The 13,067-nt window shown below is 32.9% G+C and overlaps 1 protein-coding gene across 1 annotated transcript; it reads left to right on the top strand.

The window, feature by feature from the left end:
* The first annotated feature begins 5,014 nt into the window (after positions 1-5,014).
* Positions 5,015-10,713, top strand: LOC127794898 (mitochondrial pyruvate carrier 4). The gene is made up of 5 exons (XM_052326195.1): positions 5,015-5,154; positions 6,328-6,426; positions 6,562-6,614; positions 9,909-9,982; positions 10,403-10,713. Exons 1-5 carry the CDS (start codon positions 5,100-5,102, stop codon positions 10,446-10,448), a joined length of 327 nt encoding a protein of 108 aa, XP_052182155.1. The 5' UTR covers positions 5,015-5,099; the 3' UTR covers positions 10,449-10,713.
* Positions 10,714-13,067: the final 2,354 nt, after the last annotated feature.

Below are 13,067 nucleotides of genomic sequence, written 5' to 3'. Positions count from 1 at the left end.
TGAAACATAAAATGTTATAAAATTATAATATAAATTAAAAGAATATTTTTTTATGATCTGGAGTGACATTAGTTAGAACACCACGTGTTAATTGGCACCAATTAGTAGTAAAGAGTTAAAAGGCATATTTAGTCCATGCATTTTAATTAGTTTTTGTTGTTGGAATTAGCATAAAAGACTAAAAGTTGCATTCTCTTTTAATTTTAATTTTAATTTTTAATTTTGAGTTTTGAATTTATTTTTAATTTTTTATTTTGATAGTCTATTTTCAAAACATAAAAAAAACGTTCTCTTTATCATTTTAAAAAACGATTTCTCAAAACAGAAAACTAAAAAATGCGTTCTCTTCGAAATTTTGAAAATAATTTTTAATAATATTTTATTAAATAAATTTAATTATCTAAAAAATTAAAATTATTTAATTTTAAATAAATAAATAAATTAACTTGACAAAAATAACAAGTGCGTCATAATGTGATTATAAATAGAAAGTATTAAAATAAAAATTAAAGACATAAACTAATATTATGTAATGTGATTGTAAATGATAAGATTGTATCATTAGAAAACGTGTTTATTTTAGAATTTTTAAAAAAATATATTTATAATATTTTATTTAATAAATTTAATTATTAAATTATTGAGTGATAATTTATATTAAATATTATTATAAATAATATGTATAATATATTTAATAATATATTATATGTTATCTTATATTTTTAATTATAATTATAATATAAATATACTATATTTTTAAAATTTTAAATAAATATATAATTTTATTTTTAAAATTTAAGAATAAATTTTTTTCTTCCTTCTTTTTTTTTTTTTTCTTTTTCTTTTAGAATCAAAACATGAAAAATAGATTGTGTTTTCTATGTTTTGGATTTAAAGATTGTTTTGGTTGTTTTCAACTAAAACAACAGTTTGTTATTTTGAATTTTCTTTATAAATTTTTTTTTATTTTCTAAAATGTATTTTTAAAAATGATAAAATAAACTCATTTTCATTATTTTAAAAAACTAAAAACGACTTGAAAACAATAAAGAGAACGCAACTTAAACGTTTGGTTAATATTTTATAGATAATTTTTTATGTAAAAAGTTTATCTTTTTTTTTAAGATTTTGGCAACACTTAAAAAAAAGTTTTTTATTTCTTAAGAAGGTAAATTTTCTTTAATAAACAATTTTGTATATTATTATATCAAAACTCTTTTCGAGTATTGAAAACTCCCTTTGATCAGTCATACCCTAGATAGAGGTTTTCCAATCAACCACCAATAAATATCACATAGAATATTCATCTCATACTAGAGGTCAATGAATCTAATTACCAATCACCTACCTCCATATATTAATATAACAAAGATCACACAGAGTACATTTTCACCTTTTAATTTGATAGTTCCATCCAACGACAAATCTCCAATACCAGCATATAAGACAATTGTATCACTGAAGTTCAAGGATTAGTTACACAATTGAAACCAATAACAAATCATTAATCCTCTCAATCATGTGATTTGTTATTTATATCACATCCAGTAAATTTCAACTAACACATATCCATATATCTACTATTTATATATCATGAAATGTGACATATGACTCACCATATTTTATTATTAGTATTTCATACTAATTAAATATAATATCCCATGTGTTAGTCCATAATTGATTAATTATAATCCTGATCTGAACAATCTAAGAACTAGAAATTATTTTCAAAAATCTTATACTAAAGGTTCTCATTATATATTCTTAACAACTTAAAAATAATATTTTTATTAAGAAATCTAGAGATTCACTCATATACAACTAGAGGTATGAATGAAGATATAATCATTTTATTAATTTACAAGATCTACATTATTAAACTCACTAGACGTTATCTAAATCTAGCATTACGGCATAACACTATCACTCTCATCGCTCATTCTAGCTACAATCCACTCTTTATTGTTTGAGTATTCATCCTATGAATCTAATAAACTACTTTTAACATTCTAGACATACACATTACAAAACCATAAGCAACATCATAAGTGAATAGAAGGTTAATACCAAAATTCACTTCCAAAGCACTAGGAGAGAGAAAGAGAAAAAAAAGGACTAAATTTGCACCTAAAAGAGGTTCCAACTTCTTCACATTCTATGCTAACTTTGCTAATTAAGACCTTGACCACTTTGCAAGAATGCCAAGCAAGACTATTTAGATTACATCAATGTCGAACATGAGAATGTCGAGTGAGACACCAACCACTACGATATAATGTTTACCTTCGATGTCTAGATTGCTCATGAGTAATATGGGTTGACATTAACGGTGGCATGAGTGAGAAAGCCCAATGGTTCTTCAATATGGGTCGTGAAGGGGAGCAGAAGACGTCCAATCGAAGAAGCAGTTAAAGAAAAACCTAAATTTAAAGCATCCTAACTCCACAAAAGGAAAGTGTCGCAAGCATGATGGGTGATGAAGAAATTACAACGAGAGGCAAAAACCAAGCTAACGATAGTGCATCTCTATGCCACCCTTAATTCAGCTGATATTTTACTCTTCAATTTTCTCTAAAGACAAAACAGAAGAGTGGGAGACAATTGTTGTGCCATGAAAAATCAGGGGGAGAAAAATGAGGAATTTTTAATAAAAAATAAAAAGATGAAGGCTCGTGGCAAGAAGCTGGCCGCGAGTGGCCTTGCATCAGCCTCGCGGCAACCTCATGGCAAACGCCCCCTCTCGATGAAATCTAAGCTCAATTCAGCAATCGTCACGTGTCAGCGCCAACCATTCTTGAAAATCGTGCCCTATAAATACCTAACTATAGGAAATTGAAGGAGACTTCCGATCTCAGTAAAATTTTGACACATTCACTACATTTTTACTATTTTCGTGAATAGTTATTGAGATTCGGTACTAACTTAGGCATTGAAGGGTCGTCGCGAGAGAGGATTCCTGTGAGCCTTCTAACCTATTTCTAAGTAGAGTTTGAAGGCAAATGCGTTTGTGGTGAAATCTTTGCGACGAAAGACGATCATTGCGATGAATGTTAATCCTTGTGACGAAATCAAATCCTTGGGGTGAGACCTTGTGGCAAAGGTTAATCTTTGTGGCGAAGTTAAATCCTTGCCGCAAGACCTTGTGGCAAAGTCAAATCCTTGTGGCGAGACCTGTGTGGCAAAAACAAAATCCTTGCAGCGAGAGTCTTAAGGCAAAGGAGCTTGAGGTAAGATCTTTGCAGCTAGACAGGTCTTTGTGGCAAACACCCTTGCGGCGAGCATCCTTGTGGTAAACTCCCTTGAGAAAAATTCTCTTACGGCAATCTAACTTCGTCCGACACCGAGCTCGAGTTGACCACACATCATAAATTTTAATTGTTGTATTTTTGACAACAACACACATGAAATAAATTGAGTTTTTAGGGAGAACCACTTATCTTGATTCTATAATTGATAATGAAGACAGATTGTTTTCTCAATTTACATGTTAGCCTCAAACAAAGTGTTTAAAATGTTTCTCAAACCTCAAACATTTTCAACGTTTGTCCCTTGCTTCAGAATAGTTTTCTAGATTTTTTTTTTATTTATCTTTAAATTTTTTCTATTTTTAAATTTTATTTTAGTTTCACTTTTTCTACTTGTTGCTATTCTTTTCTTTTTTTTCCCTCCTTTGCATGTGTGCTACACGTGCCGCACCTACCCACACTAGGCACACACCTGTTTTTCTTGAGATGTGGTTTCATGCACACGATACCTCTTGCATCTCCATCATCTACTTCAGTGACTAGTTCTTTGTTAGCCGATTGCTACTGTTATTTTCTTTTTCTTTTCTCCTTATTTGCTTCTTTTCTCTGTTATTCTATTCTTTTTCTTGACCTTGGACTGCCCACTAGTTGTCGAATTGGAATTCTGACGACTTCACGACTTTTTGATGAACACTTCAAAGCTTCTCAAAACTTGTTAAAAATACCCATTTTTGCAACAAATTATTTCTCACACCCTCCACAATCAGGCAATTTGTGCCTCAAAAATCTTCAAACCTTTACCTTAATTTGGTGAAACCAATTGACTCATCACCTTTAATTGCCTAATCAATAGTTGAGCCTTATTGACCAAGCAAAATAGGCCATCATCACCTTAACCTCGTAGTTTTCTAGACTTGTCGAAGAAGAAGATCAGGTGAAGTGTTTAACTGGTTGTCACATTCAAACTAAAAATTTATAAAATTACAGTTTAGATTCTTCTTAATTCCTCCCAAGCCCTTTTCCTCAAGTCCTCAACTTTTGAAATTACATTAAAACTCACATTACTATAAATTATTTTCTTGCACTTTGATACTTGGTAAAATTAAACATGACCCTAAAAAAATCTTTTGATGAACTACATTAATAACTGAATTTTTACAATTACCAAAATAATTTTTAAATGGTTATTAAAATTACCAAAATGCCCTCAAACCATTTTCTTTTAAAGAAATCACCATCCTTTATTTTATAATTTTTTTTTTAAAGTCTTGTGTTGCACTCTACTATGAGGAGTGTTTATGGTGTTAGTCCTCACATTGCCTTTTATGTGCTAAGTTTGGTGTTTAAAAAATTGTGACTTGAAAACACAAAACTCACCATTTTCCTTCATGCATTTCAGATTTAGAGTTTAGGATTCTTTATAAATATAATTTGTATGTGCATTTTCAAGATCACTCAATATAATTATTGTAAACACTCATGTCAAGAGCAATTCTTGTATGGGAGCTAGAAACGCTCTTAGTAGAAGTACTTTTTGTTTAACACTTTAAATATACTTGCATTGCATGTTAATTAGAAGAAAGAACACTAGATTTGAAATTAATTTTCCAGATTAGAATTAATTTAAATTTTTATTAAAATAATATTATTTTAATCAAATAGTCGTCGCTAATTAACCGCAACGGTGAGATTGCCAAACTTAAAATTACCATTTTACCACCATCACCCTACAAACAAAGAATAAAAAATAGAATATAAAATAACGAAATCCCATCACGTGCGACCCGTGTTCTTCCTTCGAGCGCTGCCATTTTTACCGGTCAGAGACATAGGAGGAGAAAGAGAGATTTCTTCATGGCGACTTCAAAGCTTCAAGCGCTTTGGAACCACCCAGCAGGCCCTAAAACCAGTGAGTTTTTCGTTCCTATCTTTAGTCCCATGAACGAAGTACTCTTGAGAATCTGTAGATCTCATCTTTTCGTTCTTTTAATATGGTCGTAGCCTCTAACCATTTGTTTTTATTAGTTGTTACGAATACTTCGATCTAATCAAATCGAAAGCAAGGGGCTTTTTTTTCTGTCGCTCTTTTTTGCTTCTGGTAATTTTTAAGAGCTGGAACAGATCGAATTTGGGGATTGGTATGTCGGTCTGGTGATTGTTATTGCAAGCCTGATGCTCTTTTACATGATCAAAGTACTTGGAATGAGAGCGAACATTGAAAATCGGAAGTATTTTAGTTTTGGATGCTTTGAGAAATTAATGGAAGGTCAAATTTGTGGGTAAAATAGAGAAAGTTGGTTAAGTTGTTTGGCCATCGGGGTTACAAGCCAAGGGATAGATTAATAGAGGTTGTAAGAAGAGATGGAGCAATTACATAGTCAATTAGTGGTTGGGTATTTAGATTGCCGGAAACACTGCAAAGGTTTTTGGTATTTGGCCGAAATGTGGTTAGCTAATGTTTTCCTATAGCTAATCTAGATGGGTAAGAATGATTACTTGAGTTCATGGAAGACATAGTGGCTTTATTGACTGCTTGGAGCTACGTATTTTTGACTGAAATCAGCATAAGGTATTCAGATGGCTTAAACCTGCTAATATCATGTTTCGTATCCTGAACGAGAAGTGTTTGATTAAGTAAATTACATAGTTGATGAGTAGATGGGCACTTCAATTGATGAGAACAGCAGATGGCTTTTCTATGTTTGACCAAACCAAAATGTGGTTAGCTATCTTTTTCTATAGTTGGCTAGGAAAGGTAGGACATGATTTCTCTAGTTCAATGGGGGTTTGTGGATTAACTTGACTGCTTGGAGACACATATTTTGTACTGAAACGAACAGAAGGTATTGAGATGGCCAAAACCTTTTAACGACATGTCTCTGACCATAAAAGACGAGTTTTCTATGAAGGTCTTGTTGAAATGAATTTCTTGTTGACAGTTTAAGATTGTGATTTCACTTTATTCTTGTTTTATGCCTGCTTTATGTTTTAGTTTATCAATGTTTTACGACCACAGTTCCTTAGTCATTTCTGTTTTGTTTTGCTGTTAATTAAAGCAAACACAACTATTCTCTTGCTACAGTTCACTTTTGGGCACCAACTTTTAAGTGGGGCATCAGCATTGCCAATATTGTTGACTTCTCTAAGCCACCAGAGAAACTTTCTTATCCCCAGCAAATTGGTATGACATTTGATAATTTTGCAAATGTATACTCTTAATTTGTGATTGCACATCTACCTGAGGATGACACCCAAATAACATATGCATTTGCAAGCACTTCTACTAACTTTTTCCTACCTTTTTCATATGCTACAGCGGTCACTGCCACTGGACTTATCTGGTCGAGATACAGCACTGTGATCACTCCGGTAAGGGTTTTTATATTTTATCTCTTATTTTTTGGCACATAGTGCTCAAAGCTTGGAAGTTAAAGAATAGGTTTTGATTTTCTTATAATTTTTGGCAGAGGTGCCTTTGGGACACTTATTATTTGTTAGCTATAAGATTTTCCTAATACGGTTATATAGCTAATGCATATTAAATGGTTTATGTGCTATGTTGTAATTTCTGACTTAAATCTTAGAATAATATATTGTGAGAAGATTGAGAACCTAAGTTCCTGTAGATTTTTTCCCCTCAAGTAATGATTTAGTCTTGCAGAAAATCTGCTGTTTATTGCCTATATCTGTATCCATGTTAACTGAACTCCTCTAAATTAGTGAAATACCTTGGTTGGAAACTTGACACTTTGAATTGGACATGCAATATATCCAACATGGTTGGTTGGATATGAGATCAATAAATTTGTTAGGATGATCAAATTTTTTCTGCGAAACTATTTATGACACTCTTATTCTTTGCCTAAAAAGTCATATTTTAGTTTTAATGAAATATACAAAAAAACAAAAAGCATTTAGAAGTTTGAAATTTGGTTGTGTCATGGTGTCCTCAGACCTGAGAACTAGATAAAAGTCTAATGCTTTTACATACACCTGCATCAACAATTGTGCCTGAGTTCATGTAACATGGATCAGTTCTTATTACTGTATGCCACTTGTAGTGCCCAGAACTTATCTCAAACCAATTAATCTGTCCCTATTTTTTTTACTCTTTGCTCTCTGACAGAGCTTTCAGAAGCATGCTATATCATTCACTGGTTTCAAAGTTTGTCAATCAGCTACAGATATTTACATTAACTATTTCTTAAAATCTCAAATATATGGAATCATGAATGCATGCCCATTTTTCAATTATCTTGTATTGATGCTTTGCTACTCTGGAATAACAGATCATTATCTTTTAGTAAAGTAACAGGTATCCGAATAATTCTAGGGTCCATTTTGAACATGGATTTGGACCCAAAAAATAGAAGTTGAAATGACTCCAAAAAGGGTGTTGTTTGAAATGACAGAATCCAAATGCATATCTAGTTCTTTTGCTATATCATTCATTGATTTCTTAGCTATGGGTCTTTGCACAAGACATTCTTTAAAATCCCAACCATATGGATTCATGAGAACAGGAGAATATGACAATTACATAGTGTTGATGTTTTGTGTTCTGGTATACCTTTTAGGAAAGGGATAGGGGCCCAGGTAGTAGCTGAAAATTTTGAAAGGAGTGAATGTGTGAACGAAATGGCATTTGATCCTTACTGCCTTTATGGAAAAATATCTGTAAAAGTACGGGCTCTGCAAATTTAAAGATTCCATGACAAGGACTAATTGTATCGTCTCAAGCTCATCATATGTTGAATTTTTCCTTGAGCGTTTGATTCTAATGATGGAAGGCAAGTATTTTCCTGATGCATGGTCAAAGACTTCCCCCTGAGAAATCAACCTTAGTGATGGTAGTTAGGCATTTACCAGTGCTTGGATGAATTCCTCCTTTGAGCAATCAACACTGATGGTGGGGATAAGTATTTGGGGTTTGTCAAAAACCGCCGACAGATTTCTTTTCTACTGGAGATTGACTAACTTACAAAATTAGTGATATTATTGAATTGATTTGCTGGAGTGGATCATCTTCAGTCCTTGTAGAGTATTCATCAGTCTGTAGACAGTATATTGTATCATTCTCTTACGCTTTCAGTGCTCTTAACCTATTCTTTTTTCATTTTTTGTTCTCATTTTAAGATAATCCCTCTTATTCTAGTGTTGTGAGTCTTTTGGCAGGCCTTAGTAGTTAATTTTATAACTCAATTCATTTGTTGCTATGGATCTAGAGACAAATCAGTCTTATAGGCTATGGGAAGAGCTACCCGACAAAAAGAGGAGAAATCTGGTGATTGCCTCTTTTGGTTTTCCTTCTTGTTCTCTAAATGGTATCCAAGAATGCTAGTTAAGAACTGCTAAATCCAAGGACAATCAGGGCTAATTCATTCCACTGAATCTGCTAGCTGTTACCATGACAAGTTTCTAAGTACCTCTTATTCTTATATTTGATTACCCTGTAACTCCGGTCATAAAATGGGTTTGTTAGGTGGATTCCTTTCAGAACCAGATGTACCGTGAAGAAGCCCATTTTTCTGTCACCATCAGTAATTCCTTGTAATGTTATACTTCGTGCCCATAACTTTGACCTCCTTGGTGCAAGCCTTGCCCATCTTTGATTCCCAAGAACTTCCACCAGACTAAAGTCCTCTTCCACACAAACATGAACATACAGTTATCAACAGTAAACATACCCAAACTTGCCAAGCAATTTCATTACTTGCCAAGTGGGAAATTTTAGTCTGACCAGTTACTTTTTATTTACTCATTTTCTAAACTTGCATTCTGCTACTGCACAATCTCAGGTGCAATTTGCAGCTTCAAAGGGTGGAAAATTGCTTGACATGATTTTCTTTCTCTTGATGAACATAAATATTCATTTACTTTGTAAATCGCGTTATCTCTTTCTAGGGAACTATAGGAAGGCAGTATTTGGGGTTTGCAGTCAATGTTCATTTTCTGATATTTGTTATTTTTAATTCCCAGCCTTATCCCCATGATTCTTGTGCCAAAAACACCCATCCTGTTGAGAGCCAAACATGTAATCAATTTGGCACTGTAAAAGGAGGACACATGCCTGTATTACTCCCTTCATTTCTTTTCTTTTTTATATTATATTTCTCCCTTGTTAAAAAGGTAATTATTGTTGTCTTTTGTGATGATTAATATATGCCATCATATCTGATGTATGGCTTCTCAGGTAACATATGCAACTCTTTCTGTCTTTATAAATCTAATAATCTCTTCCTGTTGTGTAGATAAATAGATCTTTCTTACTAAAAAGGGGAGAAAATATTATTGTGTATTACACTCTAATCTTTGAGGCCATCAACCAGTGCTCATAAAACAGATTGGTGCTAGTTGCTTACTGTCTGCTTGTATAGTTAAGAGGCTCCACTGGAACAGTTTTAAGTCCCTACCAGCTCAATTGTGTTGTGTCACCAGATAAAGGAAATTGATAAAAACTCAACTTCCATAATTAGATTCCCCGTCACCCAGCAGTATGCAATGCCAATACATATTTCTCTTGTTTTTCTATTCCCCCTTTATGGTACATTAAGAAAGGTCATCTTTCTCTCTTTCTTTATGCGCTGATTTTAGCTTGGCGGTTCTCTCTGATGAAGCTTCTGGGTAGTTCTAATTATTGTCATTAAATTCATGTGGCTGCAGAAAAACTGGAATCTTTTCAGTGTAAACGTTGCAATGGCAGGGACGGGCATCACCCAACTTACTAGGAAAATTCAGTAAGTTGGTTCAAAATTATTGTAAACTTGATTAGCCATCAGGAACAACTGCTTTGCATGCCTTTCAGGCAAATGGATAGCTTTAATCTGTACCAGACATCCATTCTGCACTTGCAGGATGCCTATGAGAAAAATTTAAAGGAACGTCAATGAGGTGCTAGGCATTTCTTTTCCCCTAATCGATAGTAGTTTCCCCCACCATCCCCTGCATAGTAGAGGCCGAGTTCTGATTACCTCGATCATGAATACCTGTAAGAGTCACAGATGCTGGTGGGACTGCAGTCTCCTTCGGGGGCTGTCTGATGGCTGTTTACAGGGTTCATAGCTAATTTATTTGCTTGTTGCGATAGTTGACGCATTCACTATTGCCACTAACAGGATGTGTCCCATACTAATAATATATGTTTCCAATAATTTCAGGCATGATTATTTTTCAGAAGGAGAAGCTGCTCCTGCCAAGGAATGATGATTGATGACGAAAAATCTTCACTATTTGAAGAGTCTTCTGGTTATGGGCTCTCTGTACCTTGTTCCCTCCCCAAAATCAAGAACATAATAATACGTTTGGTTGTCTTATTTTTAGCTGTTTCAGGATGTAATTTGTCACTTTGCTTCCTTATGCATTCAGCTCCTATGCATTCAGCTCCTCATTTTGCAGGAGTCGATAGAGAGAATTGCATCTTGCATCAGCACGCAGCCTCTCTTTTTTATGAAAAAGACTACTTTCACAACTCGAGTTAAATGGTTTTCCGATTCAAAAAGAAGCAATCCTTTTCATTGCTAATAAAGTTTTGCCTTCGTGCATGTATGGACATAAAATTAGTTTCTTATTTAAATCGTTTGACCTAGCTAGATACCAACAGTACACAATTCCAAACCACCATGGTGAGCTCTATATATACTAGTGTATATCCGTGCCTTTAGACACGGTGTAAATAATTTATACACATTATGTTGTAATAATTTTACTTATATTAACACTCTATAAAACTTAAATAAAAAACAAACATATAAGATTTATAATATTTACTAATATTGTAAATCAAAATATAAGAGTAAGTAAAAAAAAATTGTAAACACTGAACAAAAAATAGAAATTAAAATTATTGTATATTTATTAACGTTTTATAATAAAAAATTATTAAATTTATATAATAAAATATATCAGTAAGTATTCTATAATTTGAATAAATTAAATTAAAAATTAAATATCAAACAATACATGTCAGCCACCGCCATGACCGCGAACATCAACCAGGGAAACCCTAGTTCAAGGTCAGAGAATCTTGAGTTCCCTACTGCTGACAGTCGAGAACTCTTGTGTTCCCATATTAGATTCCTCGACCATGCGTGGTATAGCAAAAGAGTTTTTGGAACTCACCACCACCCAGCAACCAAGCCAAACCTGCAGGCTAGAACTTTTGAGATCTCAATTTTAAATAATGTGCTCATTATTAATCATTTTAGTGGGTCTTCATATGTATATGGTAAATTTGAAGGCTTCAGACTTGTGTAGTTATGTTGCTTTGGCTTTCAAGACCGAAAAGGAAACTCCTTTCAAAACACAAACATAATTAATTTAACTTACGTTAAGAAATTAAAAAATAATTAATTATTCTTAACGTAAACAAGGATCTCGGCATAACATTTTGAATAATTGATGGACAATTTTTACTTATAATTCAAAATGAGATCTATCTGAAGGTCTATTTTACTTAATTTCTTGGATCTTAATTTGCTTAATCTACTATGCATAAACAATTTAAAATATATATTATTCATTAGGTTTCTTTTACTTAAACTCAATTGATAACGATGAATTTAAATCTTCTATGAGATAAGTTTACATATTATTCATTAGGTTTCTTTTACATATATTATTTTTGATATAATATGTAAAAAAATGTTTCAGGACCTCTTCACTTCCAGACTTCATTCATTATAGCACGTGAAGAAAGAGCAGAAAATTCCAAGGTTTTTCTTATGGTTTTGAGAAGCACTCTTCACTTCAGTCCTCCTATAATCCTATTTCCTTTCTCTTTATTCTTAGTTTTCTTTCTTAATCAATTAGACATTAGCATGTATTGTATAGTTAAAAAGAGTGAATTGTAGGAGTTTTTTTTTTTTTTAAGTGCATCACCCTCATTTTAACTCTCTTTTTTAATAAATTATATTTCTTCTTATTTTACACCATATATTATGTCTCTCTTTTAACGTTTTATTCTTCTTCTTTTTCTTCTTTTTAAATATGGATATTCACTCAAAATCAGGTGATGAATGCGCATCCCATCACTATATCTATATATGTGATGTACCCATAAAGGTAGAGATTGTAATTTGCATCAAAGAAGTTTGCTTTTAGCTTCTAGTTTTTTTGATCACTCCAAGAGAAGCATTAGTGCACAGCCCTAGATCTTGATTAAAATTGGGTTTGCAACTTTCAATTTCGCAATAAACTACATAATAGACAATTTTGATAGAGAACCCACAAACAATCAAGTAGAGAATCGACAGAAAACCCGCATAGAAGCAGGATCAAGAGTAAACTCAAGCAACCCCACTTCAAATCTCAGTCAAAGAGATGCAAATATCACAATGTTATATATATCAAATCTTTTTTTTCTTGGTTGTATTCTAGAAAACAACTAATGAAGCTTCAATTTGTAGGAGAAACCAATCTTCACAACAACTTCAACAAATGAGTTTTTTAGATGATTTGTAGGAGACACGATAGTGAATGATATGCCGGTTTGATTCACCAACAACCCAAATGAGAATTTTTTAGATGATGGTGATGGCGATGATTTCTTAAGCAGTCCACTTTGAAGTCTGAGAAAATAGAAGTGAACCATGGAATTTTCGTCTCAACTTTCCAAGTAGCCAACACATTCTTCCACCAGATAGTTGCGAAGAAATGGAAAAGACCCAAAACCCAACAAAAACTGGAAGGCATATCACCCAACAAAAAAGTAGAAAAATTGGCACAAAAGGGGTCCGAGCAATGAAATAGGGGAAAACATGCATCAGATCTATAGAGAGGGGGGGTAAGGGAGAACACTTTGTGCTTGTGTGTGTATGTATATAT

The sequence above is a fragment of the Diospyros lotus genome, chromosome 2 (genome assembly GCF_014633365.1).
Source record: "Diospyros lotus cultivar Yz01 chromosome 2, ASM1463336v1, whole genome shotgun sequence".
Lineage (NCBI taxonomy): Eukaryota > Viridiplantae > Streptophyta > Magnoliopsida > Ericales > Ebenaceae > Diospyros > Diospyros lotus.
This window is presented reverse-complemented; position numbering and strand designations above follow the sequence as displayed.